The sequence below is a fragment of the Salarias fasciatus genome, chromosome 2 (genome assembly GCF_902148845.1).
Source record: "Salarias fasciatus chromosome 2, fSalaFa1.1, whole genome shotgun sequence".
In the NCBI taxonomy this organism is placed as follows: Eukaryota; Metazoa; Chordata; class Actinopteri; order Blenniiformes; family Blenniidae; genus Salarias; species Salarias fasciatus.
The window spans coordinates 9,585,580-9,604,108 of record NC_043746.1 but is presented as its reverse complement, the minus strand read 5'-3'; the positions used below and the strand labels follow the sequence as shown (position 1 = coordinate 9,604,108).

Here is an 18,529-nt window from a genome sequence, read left to right as displayed (position 1 = left end):
AATGGAACAACATGACAGATGTTGTTTTTTTCTAACATCTTGCATTCTTATGCACATTCCCATCCAAACTGTTTTTTGAACAATGTGTTCTTCAAATTGATAGCTGTGCAGGTGTGACACTTTCAACCAGAGCTTTAACCAATATAACAAGAAGCAATCTGAAGATAGTACGAAAGGAATAATGGCTTAAAGTTTGACAACATATATGTTTATTAATATCATTATTAATCATAAAAGAGACTAAAATGAGGATTGACTGTTCCTCTTCTGCTTTAAGTTGCTTGATAGTAAAGAGTATGAGTGCACGCTCTAATTGCAATTGTCATAAGGGTAGACAATGTACCACATATAGTCTGCCTTTAAGAAAGGGTAAATCAGTACAAGTTGTTGTCCACCGTAAAATGGGGTTACTTGGATTTATGTGCCGGGAGATGCCGCCAGGACGGCTGGGGCCTCGCGAGGCAACGTCATCAGTTCAGGGCGTGGACGCGGGAGCATTTGGAGGCGTTTGGCCATTTGCCTGGGGTTGCCAGGCCCGTATGAAAACCCACACTTTCTGCATTTAAAAAAAGACAGTCTATTATTGATCAAGAGACAGAAAACAGGAACTCGTTGCTTTGGACAGGCCACCCACTCAAATAAATGTTCAAAATGTTAGATTGGCATATATTTTCCCATTAGTTGATGTTATGTACTGAAGTATGATTTATTGATTCATGACGATGTTGCCATTCATATGTTTTGATTCAGTTACTAACAGATTAAGAAGCAAGCATGTGTTTCTATTGCATTTGGTCACGATAGTGAGATTGAGTTAATGTGTGATACAGTGGCGATCCAAGGCAAGCCCTCCTGTTATTTCATCACCCTAAAGAGGAGGATGGTTCAAAAGTCTGGCAACCCAGTGTAAGGTTTCAACTGCATCACGCAGCCAGTGTCCGTGCGTGCTGTGGCGTGCTGAATCGACGCTTGTGTCAGGTAAATGAATGTAGCCATCTATTATTTAATTTGAGTATGTAAAAGTTAAACCCTCGCCTCATTCGTGGTAATAAAATAGGGTATGTACCAGGGTGTATTGGCAAATTCTGCTCTGATAGCGTATCGCTAATTAACTATGCTAACCATCGAGCTAGCCGCTAATAACATGGCGCAGGCTGTAAGGGCCGCTTTTGTTCTCGTGTCTGTCTGGGTGGGGTGGTGAGCACGTTAAAGGCCAGGCGCTGTTTTTTCATATAAAATAGTTCAACATTTACTCATGTTGATGAACTGTTGGTTATATAATTCAATATAAGACGGAACGCGTCATATCCAGATACTTCGTCGATTGAAAGTAGCTAGCAGCACGTTTGGAGCGTCGCGTGCGGGACTGACGTCGACTTCGCGCTCTTTGTGAAGTCGACGTGTCTGTGTTTAACCGGACAGAGGGGGGAACTCAAATTAATCAATGTACTTTAAGTAGTGTACAGAAACTATGTTTGTCACAGCAATTACGTGTTACATCTATGATAAGTTTGAATTGAATTAAACCGGCTTGTTCAGCTATAAAACTGTAGATGGCGCTGCTCTGCAGCCGCAGCTCATTTTGACGAAGCTTTACCCGCATCGCGTATCTATTATAGCTTTACTTTATGATGGCTTTTAACTCGCGTTGGATTCCCCGTCTTTAGCCAGTCACCAATATTGGTAAAACTTTTTTTTTTAAAGTTAAAACTGGGTGCTGGTGGCATTCTTTCAATTTCATGAAAACCTTTGTTTCCCCATCGGAACATGACCTGAGATGAACCCGTCTGGTTCAATATATGTCGTCTCAATTTTGTATTTTTTACGATTTTAACAAGTTTTTTAATACCTGTTCAGTCTTTTTTTTAAATTTACCACAGTAAACTGCCTCAATGACCTTCCCCTCTAAACCGGATAATTAGTCCTTTTTAAGTCTGATGGTGCAAGGTCCTTAATGAACCTTAAAGGTATTTTATTGGACTATGAACACCACAGGACCCAGAAAAAACCCATACATGCTCAGTAGCAACATGTAAACAAAACCCTGAAAGAGTCTTCCCGGACAAACCTGCAGTTGAACCTGAAATGAAGTGGGGGTAGTAATAATTGAACTATTGAACGATTATTAATGGTGTTTTGTTGTTCTTCAGTGACTTTGAGCAATCATGGCTGATGAGGGATACGTAGTCCGAATCCGAGGTCTTCCTTGGTCCTGTTCAGTGGATGAAGTACAGAGATTCTTCTCAGGTATTGTATTCAGCACACATTTTAAATTCAGTGTCAAGGTTAAACAGTTTTTAGTTTTTGAATGTACATCTTGAATGCAGACTGCAAAATTATCAACAATGGAGGCGGCATCCACTTCACTTACACGAGGGAGGGACGTCCCAGCGGAGAGGCCTTTGTGGAGTTGGAGACGGAAGAAGATCTGAAGATCGCAGTGAAGAAGGACAGAGAAACTATGGGTCACAGATACGTAGAGGGTGCGTACAATGGCAGACAGACCACGAGAACTTGGTGATAAATAGCCTCATTGTCACCGCCTGTTGTGAGCTTTGATAACGAGCAGCTTTGTTTGCTGTGATGCAGTGTTTAAATCCAACAACGTTGAGATGGACTGGGTCATGAAGCACACTGGCCCAAACTGTCCCGAGACGGCAGGAGATGGGCTCGTGCGGCTCCGAGGTCTCCCCTTCGGCTGCAGCAAGGAGGAGATTGTGCAGTTTTTCTCAGGTAAGAACAGGCTTTGTTCAGTGGACAGTGTTGGTAATTAAAACAATTCTCCCCCAATCTTCCTTTTCTTGGCTCCTCTCTCTTATCGGCAACACCTGTTGTGTCTAATTGACAAAGTCAACATTCCAGTGTCAACACTAACGTGTATCAACTACAGAATGTGATGGATGTATTTTTTTTTTTTTTTTTTTTTTAAATTGGTGAGAAAATAATGCCACAAAATGAAGCCAGGTAAAGGTTTAAAATCAGGGCATTCTTTTGAGGCTTGATGCTTTGTTTAGGGGCAAACACCCTTTCCCATTTTTTGTCATTATATTCACCTTGAGCATTCTTTCTTAATCTTGCTTTTTTCAAACTCAGTCTGATCATGTTAACGTAGTTTTCTGTGCCTTTTTAAATATACTAATCTTAGAATGGTCCCACTCATCGTTGATGTAACTGATCTTTTACCCTAGCATCATTGCTCTCCATTTCCTCACACCTGTCATTTGTTACAGAAACGTTTCTTATACAGAGCATAAAAGTGATGTTCCTCTTGCTTAAATGATGGAATACATAATTCTACTCATGTCACCTACCAAGATCTTGCTCTCTTCATCCACACACCAATACTAGCCTGATGTCGCACACAGTACCCTTTCCATTATTTTCCTCTATCCTATCATTTCTACTTTATCCCCTAGAATGCATTGAATGTAACTCATTTAAATGACCAGTCTCTGGTTTGAAAAAAAAAAAAACTGGTATGTATGATGATGTATAGAGTTTTTCCATAAGTTTTCTATCTCTCTCTTTAGAGAAAGTCTCATTGTGATTGGGCATGTGATTTAATATGTCCCCTGCTGGGGTTATCTGTCCTTGGGTTGAAGGGTTGGAAATCGTGCCAAATGGGATAACATTGCCGGTGGACATCCAGGGGAGGAGTACGGGGGAGGCCTTCGTGCAGTTTGCTTCACAGGATATAGCTGAAAAGGCTCTAAAGAAACACAAGGAAAGAATAGGGCACAGGTGGGGATGGTTGGTTGGTTGGCTGGATAAGTTGCTTTTCTTATGGTGTGCACTTTCAACATCTGAACCCAATGCAAAGAAAACCACACGACCACAATCCTGGCTACTTGCAGCACATTTGTCTCACACACACGCACTATTTTCCACATTTGATCAAACATACTCTCCAAGTTCAGTGGGTAGGTTAGTGCTTGGTCACCATTTAAAAAAAAAAAAAAAAAAAAAAAGTAATAAAGGCACAAACAAATTCTGAATTGAGCACTTTACCCAATTTTGGGGGAAAAGGGTGTCTGAGCACTAAACGCGAGTCCAGGTTGCTACATTGTCAGGAGTTTCCCTTGTGATCATATCAGAGGGCCTCTGTTCACAAGGATCTGGAGCCCACAGTCACAGGTAACGCTTAGTGGGTGGCAGAAGGGCTCAGACTCTCTCTGTCCCGCTTACATAAGGACGACGACTGTCATGGCTAGGAAACAGGACATCATTACTACATAATCAGATCTGTCAGTTGATTTAGGAAACCATAAGAAAAGTGCAAACTTTACTGAGGACCTCATCAATTGGGACAAAACATTTCTGTTCAATTCAGTAAATAAGTGATTCTTTTGATCTAACTGAACAAGTACTATTAAGATATTACTACCAATGGACTACACCATGACAGCATCTGCTTAGCCCAGTTTGACCAATATTGAGTAACTGCAGTTTTCACCGGTTGTCCATATCCTCACTGCGGTATGTCTATGCTCTCAGGTACATTGAGATCTTCAAGAGTAGCCGCGCTGAGGTGCGAACCCATTACGAGCCCCAGAGGAAGCCCATGGGCATGCAGAGACCGGGCCCGTACGACCGGCCCTCTGGTGGACGCGGCTACAACATGATGGGCCGAGGCGGCTCCTACGATCGGATGCGTCGAGGAGGCTACGGAGGCGGTACGTGCAAGAGATGGAGTCAGATTTAACCCACGCCTGTTGTGTGTCTCTTCATGCTGACCATGTGCAAAAGAAATGAGATTAGTGTAAAGTCCTTATAAGACCCGGGGTTAATCTCAACTATATATTTTCAGGTGTGTCGGATGGACGGTACGGCGACGGCGGTTCTTCCTTCCAGAGCACGACAGGCCACTGTGTCCACATGAGGGGTCTGCCGTACAGAGCCACAGAGACAGACATCTACAACGTGAGCTGCCGCTGCTTCGCTGTCACCCTGCATTTGTGTTGTCAAACGAGTGTTTATTTTGTCTGTTCGCCATGTGTCTGTAGTTTTTCTCGCCGTTGAATCCAGTGCGGGTCCACATCGAGATCGGCCCAGACGGCCGGGTAACCGGGGAGGCCGACGTAGAGTTTGCCACACACGAAGATGCGGTGGCAGCGATGTCAAAAGACAAAGCTAACATGCGTAAATTAAATTTTTTTTGAAACACTGTCGCCATACCTGCACTTTAAAAGCCAAACATGATTCATGGCTTTGTGTCTTTCAGAGCACCGCTACGTGGAGCTGTTCCTGAACTCTACAGCAGGTGGCAGCAATGGAGCCTACGGCAGCCAGATGATGGGCGGCATGGGTGAGTGCTGCAAGTGGTTTGAGATGCTCAAACGTCGGACGCATTGATGTTTACACAACTGGCTTTAGTCGTCGTGTGATTAACGTTTTCCTGCTTATTTTGCGTCTCTCTTCCAGGAAACCAGTCCTCCTACAGCGGTGGCCAGCTGAGCTCAGGCTACTCTGGAGGATACAGCAGTCAAGGAAACATGGGCGGCTACAGTGACTACAGTGAGTGTCGGCTCTGTTGCAGTACTCATCTTTCATCTCAGTATGAACTCCGCAGCGCGTTGATGGCTTCAGCAACTGTTTGTGTGATAAAAGCCTTTTTTGACCAAAGTAAAAATGGCACTTGCATCGGCGTGTGAAACATTTGTGCGTCCCGTCTCCGTCACAGGCTGTCTCCTCAGGCTTCAGGAAGCATTCAGGATTGTTTTTCACGCCGCCTCGGCTCGCCAGTGACAGCTGTTGATTCCCAGCTGTCAGATGTCATCCTGTGGAAAGTTACTCTCTGTGACTTTAGTTCAGGAAAAAGAGTAGAAACGACTTTACTTGGACAGCATGTGACGGAGCTGGACGCTAATTCAGTGAGACTGTTTAAACAGCAGGCATTACAAAGTTCCCATCGGAGGTGATCGATACTGCTGCGGACTGCTTTTCCAAGTGTTGCCTTGTTTGAACTTCCCGGTCCTATAGTCTGTATTCTCTCTCTCTTGTTAGGTAACCAGAGCGGAATGGGAAGCAGTTACTACGGCGGTGGAGGAGGTGGAGGAAGCAGAGGCTCTATGAACGGACTGGGCGGAGGATGGGGAATGTAGTTTTTTTTTTTTTTTCGTTTTGTTTTTTTTAATTCAACACTTTGCTGAATGGACTGGAAATGTGAGGTCTCAGTAAATAAAAGATGGGGTCGGGCAAAATTGTTTTGAAAATACTGAGGGGTTGGGATTAGGGTTTGTAATTTTTTTTTGTTTGTTTTTTAAGGGAGTGATCTTCCGAGAAGTAAGATCATCTTAATCACAAGAAATGCATCTGGTTTGTCTTCCCCGTTCCTCCCAGATCCTACACGTTACCGAAACCATGCTGTCAATGCCTGGAAGAGTGTTTTTGTGGTTTACTTCTCCAACCAGCAGGAAATTTCTCAAAGTGAACTCATGTACTGACGGACTTAACATTCAAGTTTGAGTGTCAGAGTGTGAACAAAAAAGACTGCTGTCCTCTCATGTTCAAATTTTTCTTCCTCTAGCGTTGAGTCCCCTTTTTTTTTCTATTTCCAGTTGAAATGTTAGCCTAAATTTGAGACTGTAAATGAGCATGTTTTTTTTTTTGTTTTGAGGTGTGACTGTTGGTAGGTTGTTTTCTTTTCCCAGATGGGGGTGTTTATCAAGGAGGGGAGTGAATTCAAAATCTGCCACCATGAAGGTTTCTACTGCTTCAGAAGCGTTTTGTATTTCCTGTGCACACAAAAGTGAATAAACTAGTCTGGAGTATCTAATTAAAACAGGAGGCTTTATTTGTTTATCAAACATGATTAAATAAAAATCATTTGGTCATCCTTTCCTCAATCGATTCAGAAAATGGCTTTGTAGCAGTTGACATGATCCACAGAAGTGTTACAGTACATTCTAAAATAGTGATTCATCAAAGATCTACAATCGTTGACAGCAGTGGGGCCTCAGCTGGGAGAACGACGGATGAAGTACGTAACCCTGCGACACAGAAAGCCTCGGCTGACCTGGATGGAGCTGCAACACCAAACTACAGCCACAGTTAGAAAAACACTGCACGTATTAAAAACGGGTCAATTTATCAAGTTAGTATCAAAGTGGTACACTGATGGTGTTATTTTGCATGGAAACAAATATTTAAAACTTTCCATCTCTTACAGTCCAGAAATCCATATCTGGGGGGGGGTACAGCTCTGTGATCTCCTGATCTGACAAATTTCTTTCACTTTTACTAAAACTCATGTCTAAGTCATCCTGCACTCTCTAAACGCACAAAATAGAAACGCAGCTTCTGGTGAAAGGTGAAGCCCACACCAGCATAATATACCTGAATTTCAGGTGGAACACCAAATCGTATTTTTCCCACAGACTTGATGACGTTCCTCATGAGGATAGAAAGCTCGTGTCTTGTCAGGAGGCCGTGGAGCTGCTTCTCCGCAGCAGGAGGGAGTGGCACATGTCGCACACTCTGACGGGCCGGGGGTACGAGGGTAAGGCCAGCTCGTTGCTGGAGCAGCTGTTGCAGTAAATGTCTCCGCAGTTCCTGCAGTGATGCTGCGGAACGGGACACAGCTGGAGTCAGATCGGCAGAGGACGCTCAGATCATGAAAACGGGAGGGGGAGGGGGGCGTTGCGGGGGCCTACCTTTCTGCGTGAGATAGAGAACTCTTTCTGGCACTGCTTGCACTGGGTGGCTTCGTCGTCTTTGAGCCAGGCGTGACCCTGACGGCGACGGCGGACGTTCAGAGTGAGGCTCTCAGCATCAAACACACAAAACACACCAGGCTGCTTCCAAACATACCTTCAGGGCTTTGTTGACCTCCTTGAAGTCCTCCATCTTCAGTTTAGACCTTCAACAAAGAGATAATGTCAAAAATCATCTCATATGGTAACGACCATGCTGTGGTTTCCAAAACTTGGGATAGGGGGCCCTTTCGGGGGGGGGGGGGGGGGGGGGGGGGGGGGGGGGGGGGGGGGGGGTTGCTGAAGATTACATGTTGGGCAGAGGAAAAGAAGGTTGTGAACTACAGAAAAAGATGAATGAAAGCAGCACTGACTGGCTGAGGTGCAGCCCCATCTCCTGCAGAGCCTGCTCCTGCTGCTCGCACATCTGCTGCAGCTGCTGCTTCTCCTGCTTCAAGTCCTGCAGCTCCTGCAACGCAGATTCACACACAAGAAACATTGGCGACTTTATCAAAGTATGAAAGAGCGTCGTTTGTGTAATGAAGGTGTACAGAGAGAGCATCTGACCGAGTTGAGGCCCTGCAGCTGCTGCAGCTGAGTTCGCAGCTCCACGCTGTTGTCCTGCTCCCGCTGCAGCGCCCTCTGCAGGCTTTGCCTCTGTTCCCGCTCCGCACGCAGCTCGCTCTCCAAACCCAGCCTGTGTTCAGGGAACAGATGCCCAGTCAGCAAAACCAACGGCATATATTACTCACCACTCAGTGTGGTGTTCTCCCAAAAACATTTAACCAACATATCGATTTATTTCAAAAATGTAGTCAAACATTGTATTACGGTAAGCTTCTCCTTTCTACAGGGCTAACTACAATAATTCAAGGTCGGGACTTGACCTGATGCACCACAAAGGGGGAAATATATCAGTAATATAAACATAGAAGTGCTCAATCTCCAGAAATATTACAAATTACATTTCAGGCAAACTTCACTAAAATCTTTAGTGTTTTAATAGACCTCTGTAAAATCTATGAATGGTTCTTTGGAAAAAATGAACTAGTGAAAACCGATGTGTGTGTTCACCTCAGAGTATCCAGGTCGGTTAGCTGCTTCTGCAAAGCTTCCACCTTCCCGTCCAGCTCCACCTTCATGTCTTTGTCTGACTGGTCGCTCTGTTTGCGCTGCCGCTCCGAGTCCTGCAGTCTGCAACCCACAGGAGCAATCACTTACACACAGGAAACACACACACACACACACATCCATACTACCGCATTACCTCTGCTCCAGTTCCATCATGGTCTTCTCCATTTCATTCATCCTCTGCTCCAGCTGCTCGGCCTCCGCCTGCTTTTTCTCCGCTTGTCGTTCCGAGTCCTTGGGGGAAAAAAAAAAAAACTTCTCATCCGAGTGTGTATTGCCTCATAAGTGTGTAAGACAAACAGAGACTGCGTCTACCTGAGCTTTATGAAACATCTGCAGGTTGAGAGTCTTGACTTGGTCCAGCTGGAGCCGCAGGGCGGCCAGGGTGTCCTGCTTCTCGTGGGTGTCCTTCTCCAGCAGCTTCATGGCCACCTCCATCTCCTGCTTCAGCCCCACCTGCAGCTCCAGCTCGCGCTCCAGTTCCTACCAGCAGGAAGCACACAGCAGTTCGGGAGTTTAACCATGTGAGCCGTCCTCTCGCATGCTGCTGCTGGTGGCCGTTATGTCCGGTTTGTGTCTTCTGACCTGGCGAATGCGCTTCTCCTCTTTGTACTGCTTCCACACCACGTTGTACATCTCGTCCAGGCCTTGTCGGGTCTGTTTGTACGTCTCCAGCTCCACCTGGCTGTCCTGGAGAGCAGCCTGGAGAGACAAACGGCACGCAGCGTCACGTATTCTGGGAGCGACGCAGTTTGTTTTCAGCTCATCGTGAACGTCGAACCTCTTCTTTCTTCTGGCTGGACTGCAGGATGGACTCGTTGTCCATCCTCAGCTTCTCCTGCTCGTCCTGCAGAGAGTTGATTCTGTCCGTTGCCGCGGTCAGCTGAGGAGCAGAACAACACATTTCCCAGTCAAGGAAACTACACATATAATTCGATGATTAGATTGTTATAAATTGTGTTTTATTTTATGAGTTTCTGCAGAACAACAACTGTGTGCAATACAAACGAGAAAGCATGGCGATGCTGACCTCCTCTACCAGTTTGCTGTTGGTCTTCTCCAGAGAGTCCATCTTGGCCTGAAGGTCTGTGACGGTGCCGGTCAGGTGACGATTCAACTCCTCTATGTAGTGCTTCTGGTCCAATATGGCGGTCATCTTGGAATCACTTGAACAGGAAGAATATATTACATGTTATTCATTTCCTTCATAATGATTAAAGCCATTAAACAAACACAGTCAAATGAATTTGGAGAAAAGTCTTAGAACTCCAACAGTTACAGAAAAAGCTAACTTCATGTTATTACATGAGATTTAAAGTCTTTTAAGTGTCAAAGAATTTGTGGGTGGGTTAGATCCATGAGCTCGTACTCACTCTTTAGAGGTCTCGTTGTTGACGGGGTCTTTCAGGTAGAGGGAGAAGTCAATGACGCCCACCTGAAGACAGATGAACACTGAGTCCTGATCCACTCACTGAGAGGAACTGATGACCTGAGAGCCCGTTCAGCACTGACCTGAGAATCCAGATCCTCCCCTTTGATACACAGGTTGGCGTCGATCACGTTCAGGCCGACCAGCAGTCCCCCCATGACGGCCCCCTCCTCCTCCATCATCAAAGCTCCGGAGTCATAAAACTCACTGAGACACAGAAGACAGGAAGGAAAGAGGATGAGGTCGCAAGCGGCGATCTGATCAGTACGACTGCGTCCGCACTGTTTGGGGATACCTCAGGAGGTCCTTGTGGTCCAGCAGGGCCTTCAGATAGTCGGCCACCTTTTTCTGCATGAGCGCCAAGTGGAGCCAAGCCCTCGCTCTCCCCAAGCCAGTCCTGCCGGGACACCAGACTCATTAGGACTGTCACATAGGAGACGCTGTGGTGGTCTCAGTGAGCAGGTGGTGAGCGTACTTGATGCCTGGCATGTCTCTGGCACTTGTGGCAATGTTGACAGACTCTGGACACAACTTCTCCACCAGCTCCAGCGGTCCCCATATGGACTTATTCTGACCAATGAAGGATTTCTTGGCTGTGGAAAAAGGTTACAGTAAGATCTGATTCTAAAAGTGCATAAGAAAAAGGGCTTAATGTTCCGTCTCACCTTTCAGCCCGTGTTTCAGGCAGTGCTCCAGGACCACAAAAAACTGCTGCAGGGGAGGGTATTCGGAGTCCAGCGTCCTGCCCAGACTGAGAGAGGACTGGATCAACACTTTGATGCTCAGCTTCATCATGCTGAGGAGGTTGGACCTCTCGATGGACATGGGGTCTTTGGGGGGCAGGACTGCAAACGACAAGAGGACAGAACAGCGACATGAAGATCACACCGCGACACTGGAGATTAACTGTCATGTGGGAGACAGCTGATCCCAGCCAAAGAGGAAGTCCCGGTTCGACAGCTCCAGTCCAGAGAGAGAGCTCCAGCCCACCTGGGAGGATCTTGGAGGTGCTGTTCAGGTCGGTTCCGGGCTCGTCCTCGGTGGGCGAGCAGGCAGCGGAGCCCTGGGAACTCTTCCTCGGTGCGGCGGCGTAGCTCATCCCGCTGCTGATCGTCTCCGTGGCCTTCCGAGCCAGAGACAGGATGGGAGCCGACCAGCTGTGAGCAGAGCCGGACTCCTCGCTGCGCTCCGGCCCGTCGGGCTCGCGCTCCTCCGCGGCGCCGGACTCCTCGGCCTCATCTTCCTCTTGTTTTTCTTCCAGATCCTCCACTGCTGTGTTTACTTCCCCTGCCTCGTCGGCCATGTTTGTCCCCCCTCCCTTCTCGCGGGAGGCCACGTGACCAGATCGGATCAATCACGCGCGCTGTGGTAATACTTTTTCTTCTTCGTTTGATATTGTGGTAGTTCAGAGACTCATTACCGCCACCTATTGAATCAGAGTAGGAAAACACTGTGACCGAAGTAGTCTATATATTAGAAAAAATTCGAAAATTAAATACATAAAAACATAGCTACCATTCTAAACAGTACAAACATAGGTTGCAAAAATAAATAAATAAATAAATAAATAAATAAATAAATAAATAAATAAATAAATAAATAGAGAAAAACTAAATAAAATAAGAGAGAGTGCACTGAAATCCAAAGCTGTGCTGAAAGTTTATCAGATAAAGATTAAATGATGGTTGCAGAATTCCTTCTTCCATCTCCGGAGCACCTTTGAACCAACCTGCTGGACCTGCTGAACCAACTCCAGTGATGAAGGCAGCGCTCAGATGATGGTCGGTGTCTTTCATCGAGTCCAGCAGTGTGTCCAGTGTCAACACAGAGCCTGCACACCTGAGCAGACTGCCCAGCTTCTGGTTGTCCTCAGAGTAAATTATAGTGCAAAGAAGACACAATGGGTATCTTAAGGATTAATATAATGTGGAGATTTTTTTACACTTTAAATAAATTCTTGCAAATTTCTAATTCATGAAATAAGATAATTTCAAGTCTTTTCTAAAATTATTATTCTGAGAATTATTTAGGCATGGTTAGCCCTGTTGGTGAGATAAAAAGATAAAAAGATTGCTGATTTGATGTGAAGACACTTGGACCATGTGTCCTTGTCAGACCTTGACTTTCAAATGAAATGCAAAATTAGCACGAATGTGAAAAGATCCACTGAGCAATGACCTCCTTCCCCTCGGCCCAGTTAGCACACTTCTGATGCTTCCTCTGGTTCAGGAATTCATTGATGTGGTGATTGAACACGTGTGCACTTCTTTTTTTTTTGTTTGTTTTTTGCTAGAATTTACCCTTTCAGTCAACTTTCTATGATTCTGCTGTCATTCATGCTTCTGTGAACTACCAACCCTTGAAAGCAAAGACACTGGGTGGCCTACTCGAGGTGTGACTTCACCTACTGAACCTCACTGAGATATTTTTGGCATTTATTCTGGAAAAAATGTATTCAAATTTAATGCATGTTTTAATATTTTGCATTTTTTCTTTGTGATGTGTGATGATCAAAATGCAGATCAAGAAATACCTAAACCATTACTCCATTCCAAACAGGAATATCAGCTTAACCTCTGAGGACATGCCACAGTAACAAGCAGGACTGGCATATCTTGCATAGTTTTCACATATTCTGCAGCATGCAAAAGATACCCATGTCTGACTGCTGCATATTTTGTCAAATACAACACAGTAGTTTAATTGTGTACTCTGTCCAATCTAGTTATCTAGTAATCTAGTTAGTTACAAATTATTTCATTATTAAACTACACGTGAATTTTTATAATTATATCAATATGTTTCAATTCAAATTTAAATATCGAGGCAATTATTTCATAAAACATATTTTGAATGAATTATGCCCTGTGTGTGTTACATGTTGAGCATACCCTTCAACAAATACTCGTGTGTGAGGCGCAGTTCTCATTTTCTCCACGTGGGGACGCAGATAGGTTGTGTATTGGACATATGACCTCTTGCAAGGTGTTTGTATAATTTACAAGGCAAGAGAGTTTCATCAGTTCAGTTTTGTCCGTCCAATTTGCTCCATTGTCGGATTTCGTAGCTGTAACCTTTTCCAACTCTACTGTCATTTTTCTCCCATACATTTGGAAACCCAAAGCCTGCCTTTAGCTAACAGTGTGCCTGCTCAATCCACTGGATTTATACATGGATTGTATAGAAACGAATCCTTAGAGCCACGTGGTAGACTCAAACGGGAGTAAATCAATATGGGCCTGCATAAATAATGATTTATCTTTGGTATTCTTTTGTTTGGATTCTGTTTCTTTACTGGCATGTGCACGTGTGTTTAAAAATGTAACCTGGTTGCAAGTATGTTAGTCTATTTTGCCTGTCTTCAAAAAATAGCAGTTAAAAAACAGAAAAACAACAGTATGTCTGCCTCAATTCCTCATTTAATCATAATAATACAGTAATAATAATAATAATAATAATAATAATAATAATAATAATAATAATAATAATAATAAGAAGAAGAAGAAGAAGAAGAAGAAGAAGAAGAAGAAGAAGAACAAGAAGAAGAAGAATAACAAGAAGAAGAATCATAAGAGTCTTTTAAAACAGCAACGTGTTGTTTAATACAAAGTTTTAAGAAAAAAATGTTATTTTAAAGATTTTAATGTATTTATTATGTTTGGTAGAGTTTTAGTTCATGTTGTGTTTTTTTTAAGGTACAATTAAAATGTCTATTTAAAAAACTGTAACTTAAGTGCTTAAAGAAGTTTTTGTTTATTTATTTATTTATTTGATTTGCTGAAAAAAAAAGGTTGTTGTGACATTGCTAAACAGCAGTTTTAAATCTGAAGTGGAATAGTACAGAAAGCGGAGCATCATGATCATCATTATGAAGGTTTCTCTTGGTAGCCGCTATCTTCGGTCGGACAAATAGGAAAATGATGGGTAATCCAATAATAAAATGTAGTAATTAGCTGGCGCGAGGCTCCTCCGGCGGCTCTCGCGCCGTGTGGGCGTGGTGAGGAGCGCCTTAAATAGGCGCGCGCCTCTGAGCAGACGCTCTTTTCGCTCCGCTCCACGCAGCTCGTGACACCAGACACCCGCCGAGAGGTCGCAGAACACGCGGATTAAATCCACCAAACACTTAAGAAAAAAAGAAAAAGCGAAGAGGATTAAAAAAAAAAATAACCGGAACAAGTGGGACGGATTAACCGACTGTAGACAGTTTGAAAGAATTTATTTCCACCTCTTGGAGTCACTGGGAGTTTTGTCATCATGAAGTTTTTCGCCGTTGCGCTCCTGCTGCTTCACGCCTTGGGTAAGTCTCATGAGGAATGAAGAGTGTGTTTCTGTTTTTGGTTTGTTTGTTTTTTGAGTCATTGTGTTGCTCCTTTTATAATATTTCAACATGTGCAGCGCAGTTTGGTCAGTGTAAACCTGTAAAAGCATGGCCGTGCTGTCAAGTGTCCCGTTCATTTATCATCTTTGAGGAAAGTGTTTTCATGATGCCAGACTATCCGGGAAAAAAAAAACTAATGGGGTCATCTCTCTATTTTAGAGCATGCTTTATGTAACTGGATACATTTATTTTTAACCCATATTCTTGCCTGACATTAGCTAACTGTCTGTCCATGCGTTTTGTGGGTGTGTTGAGACCCAGCGGGTCTGTTCCAGAGCCTCATTTATCTTAATCTCCACTTGCTTTCTTGTAGTTCAGTGGTAGTTTTCGCTCTTCCCGGCAAGCCATAGTGTACCTATAATTATGCTTCCTACTTGAGCTTACAGGAAGCAGTAGTGCAACCCCTAAGCCCCCCCAAAATCTGTCCTGAAGCTTCCTTGTGCTCAACATGTTTGGACTTGCCTCCAGAGGTCCGCCCACCTTGGCACACTAACCTGAGTGCAGTGGTTGTCCTGCCTGTGCTGCCCTCCCACAAAATTACATGCAGATGTTAACAATTGTTTGATGTTTTTCCCTTCTTTTCCTCCTCCAGCGCTGTCCCGACTGGCGAGTGGCGCTGCGGTCGACAGGTATGAGAGCAACAGGCACACGTCCGTCATCAACCTGTTGGGCACGACCGCGGACAGGAGGGCGGAGGAGGAGAGCGGGAGCGTGGATGCCACAACAGCGGAGTACCAGGAGGAGGAGGAGGGGGATGAATATTATTACTATGACGATGAATATGAGGACGGCTTGTCTGGAGACTATGAAATGCAGATGCCAAGAGGTGAGGGAGCAGCCACTCTGGCCATAACATGAACATTTCATCAGTGTCATTATATGTTTCTCATCAAAGGATAAACTCTAATCGATGCTTGTTTTTCTGGTTTAGTCGCCATGTCAAGCAAACCCAAAGACCCGTCTGCCATCCTGGAGGCTGAAGAAGGAAAGAGAAGGAGGGGAAAGGGAAGAAAGAAGGGGAAAGGCAAGGGGAAGAAGAGGAACCCCTGCCTGAAGAAGTATAAGGATTTCTGCATTCATGGCACCTGCCAGTACTTGAGGGACATCCGCGCCCCTTCCTGTGTGTAAGTATCAGTTCTTCATCCGCCCACACAATCACCGACACCGCAATCCACATTGTTACTCAACCTGTTTCCTCCCCGCGCTCTCTCTGCGCAGATGCCATCCGAATTACTCTGGCGAGCGGTGCGAGTTCATCACGCTGCCGGTTCAATCCCCCGAGGGCTACAACCGGACCACCGCTCTGGCCGTGGTGGCCGTGGTGCTGTCGTCCGTCTGCCTCACCATCATCGGCTTGTTACTAATGCTCAGGTGAGTTCAGCCACACACATAGATGCACATTCTCAACGGTACACACTCTCATGATGTTAGCATAGACAGCTGCAGGGAAGAGTCTCATTAAGCTCTTTTTCTCTTGTTTATTGCAGGTTTCACAAGCGGGGGGCGTATGATGTAGAGAATGAGGAGAAGGTCAAACTAGGGTTAGCATCCAACCACTGAGGAGACAAAGAGAGGTAAGTAGCTAGACGCAGGATTACACACACACACACACACACACACACACACACACACACACACACTGACCAACATCTGTGTCCCTCCTTGGATGAAGTGGCACTGTACTCATCACTTCTGTATTTCTCTTTTTCCCACCGGCAGGCAAAGACGCAGAAATTCTACCTCAAAATAGAAAAGAGAAGTGAAGCGCAACAGGAGGTCCCGGAGGAAGCATGAACGTACGTGAAGAAGGGAACAAAGAGTGTCCACTCGACGTTCTGCCAGACGTTCAGACGGAGAATGGGCAGCTGAACGTATTCCTGATGGCCTCAAAAGAAGACGGCCCGTCTGGAACTGGAATACCGACTGGCTCAGAAAAAGGACTGCAGATGTGACGAGCACGAGAGAGGAAGAGGAGGAGGAGGAGGAGGAGGAGGAGGAGAAGGAGGAGAGGGGACGTGTCGAGACTCTGTGCTACTTCTTGACTGTGTGAAAAGAAAAGATTCAAACTGAACTGAAATGTTTCAATTGAGAGCTCAATCTGGAATTCTTTTATCTCTCTCTCTCTTTCTCAACAGACAGCATTTTATATTTTCCTGCACAAGGCCATCATTTGCTGTCCTTTTCTTGTTTGTTTGTTTGTTTATTTGTGTGTACAGTCCACAGTATATTTATAATTCTAATTTATTTATTTAAGCTAACTGTATTTATGGAGATTTTTAACCACCTTCAGCAGTTTGAAAAAAAAAATAATGTTACAGTTGTTTTTATATTTCTCATTGGATGATATTTATTTATAAAATGGAAAAAGCAAAAAATGCAGAAACTCCTTGAGGTAGTAAATACTTTCTGAAAAGAACTGTAATACATCAGTATCTAATCTTTGACTTTAATTTTGGCACTCAATGATCGATAGCACTGCGATGAATACATTGATCATTGAATCGACATGAATTGTTCAGGGTAGTTAAAATGATGCTTTTTAACACCTTTCTCATGATTATAACCGTTCACACCCGGAGGCTGCCCAGACTAGCCAGTTGGATCAGCCCGCCACTTATTGGCTCCTGCTTTTAGCAGTAGTGGGTTCACAGCCTTGCTCGAAGGCACATCAGTATTTTGTCATCGGCGAAGGGACGAGCCCCGCTGCTTGACTGGTCCCACTCGGCTTTATCCTGCAGGTTCGGGGAGGTTTAGGCCATGTTAGGCTTCACGCTGGCTGTGCCTCAGTTTTCTAGTGACAAATAAACACAGTGAGCAACGAGGTGCACTGGATCATTATAAGTGATGCAAAAAAAAAAAACTATGCTCTTAGCATTTTTGCAAAAAACAAAAAAAAAAAAGCCTTTTTACAGGATGTCAATCACCAAATGCACTGTAGCAGGAATTGGGTATACATATATCGTCATGTCTTACCATCGTTAGAGGAGAAACTGTTAAGCTGTCATGGAACAAAATGTGAATTCAAGTGTTCTACCCTTTCAAATCCTGCCCTGCAGTTTTGAAGTGATTATTATTTGTGATTTTATTCAGATAAAAATAAAACGAGATCATCACAACTTTGGACTCTTGTAGTTCCTCCATTGTCTGCACTTCCAGTCCAAGCTGAATATGAGTGAACACCCTGGATGGGTTTCACCCGTCCGTCACGGGGAACATGCAGAAAGGATAATCACATACACTGACTTTCACATCCTTCACCAATTTAGTCACCAATTATTCCCAGACACATGTTTTTAAACTGTTGGGAGAAAAAATCAAAGCACCTGGAGGAAACTCACTTGTGCACAGTGTGAACATGGAAACTCCACACAGACCCAGCCCGGACTCAAACCATGGACCCTGCTGTCCACTAAACCACTGTTCAGAAAAGGTTTCACATATTGAATCAGAAAGATAAGCTAAGCACAGGTTACTTTTATTTTTTGCTCCTTGCTTCCTGAGTCAAACCACGCACCAATGCTTGTTTGGATAATGATAGCAGCAGTGTGTTCTTTTGGCCCATTCAGGATCTGTAATTATAGTAAAGATAATATTTTGATTTCCCCGGACTCTGACGTGTGAGCCACTGCCTCTAACCAAAGCACCTGTATCCTGGCTCTTAGCTCCATTATGTACACAACACATAAGGCCAATATTTTTAGACATGAATTCAGCCCATTAGGTCGAATTCTGGCTGCCGGGTTCAGGCCACACATTTTCCCGTGGATACAAGCACTTGATCGTTTAGTCACAGGTTAACAAATGAGTGCTTCACATGGAAAATGAAGACATGATTTCTTCCACGTGCTGACAACCCCTTCATCAGCTTCACTGACAGATCAGTCATACAGCATAACGAGT

At 44.5% G+C, this 18,529-nt stretch overlaps 3 protein-coding genes across 5 annotated transcripts; 2 read left to right on the top strand and 1 right to left on the bottom strand.

The window, feature by feature from the left end:
- The first annotated feature begins 908 nt into the window (after positions 1-908).
- On the top strand, positions 909-6,845 carry hnrnph1 (heterogeneous nuclear ribonucleoprotein H1). 2 transcript variants are annotated; one of them, XM_030105478.1, is made up of 11 exons: positions 909-978; positions 2,151-2,247; positions 2,328-2,483; positions 2,590-2,733; positions 3,603-3,741; positions 4,495-4,673; positions 4,808-4,920; positions 5,004-5,139; positions 5,222-5,305; positions 5,422-5,514; positions 6,004-6,845. In XM_030105478.1, the coding sequence occupies exons 2-11, from the start codon at positions 2,166-2,168 to the stop codon at positions 6,099-6,101; spliced, it is 1,224 nt and encodes a 407-aa protein (XP_029961338.1). In that variant the 5' UTR covers positions 909-978; positions 2,151-2,165; the 3' UTR covers positions 6,102-6,845. The 2 variants fall into 2 exon arrangements, with proteins under 2 accessions (XP_029961338.1, XP_029961347.1); XM_030105487.1 differs by having other exon boundaries at positions 6,000-6,111.
- On the bottom strand, positions 6,642-11,571 carry rufy1 (RUN and FYVE domain containing 1). Of its 2 annotated transcripts, XM_030105458.1 has the most exons (17): positions 11,242-11,554; positions 10,917-11,096; positions 10,727-10,844; positions 10,547-10,648; positions 10,335-10,458; positions 10,196-10,257; positions 9,853-9,988; positions 9,604-9,705; positions 9,408-9,524; positions 9,138-9,305; positions 8,959-9,056; positions 8,766-8,885; positions 8,259-8,388; positions 8,066-8,160; positions 7,810-7,858; positions 7,653-7,730; positions 6,642-7,562 (listed from the first exon to the last, which is right to left on the bottom strand). In XM_030105458.1, the coding sequence occupies exons 1-17, from the start codon at positions 11,552-11,554 to the stop codon at positions 7,419-7,421; spliced, it is 2,136 nt and encodes a 711-aa protein (XP_029961318.1). In that variant the 3' UTR covers positions 6,642-7,418. The 2 variants fall into 2 exon arrangements, with proteins under 2 accessions (XP_029961318.1, XP_029961326.1); XM_030105466.1 differs by lacking the exon at positions 8,959-9,056 and having other exon boundaries at positions 8,766-8,878; positions 11,242-11,571.
- Positions 11,572-14,304: 2,733 nt separating this feature from the next.
- On the top strand, positions 14,305-17,605 carry hbegfa (heparin-binding EGF-like growth factor a). The gene is made up of 6 exons (XM_030115906.1): positions 14,305-14,548; positions 15,222-15,455; positions 15,561-15,753; positions 15,848-16,000; positions 16,117-16,203; positions 16,349-17,605. Exons 1-5 carry the CDS (start codon positions 14,506-14,508, stop codon positions 16,187-16,189), a joined length of 696 nt encoding a protein of 231 aa, XP_029971766.1. The 5' UTR covers positions 14,305-14,505; the 3' UTR covers positions 16,190-16,203; positions 16,349-17,605.
- Positions 17,606-18,529: the final 924 nt, after the last annotated feature.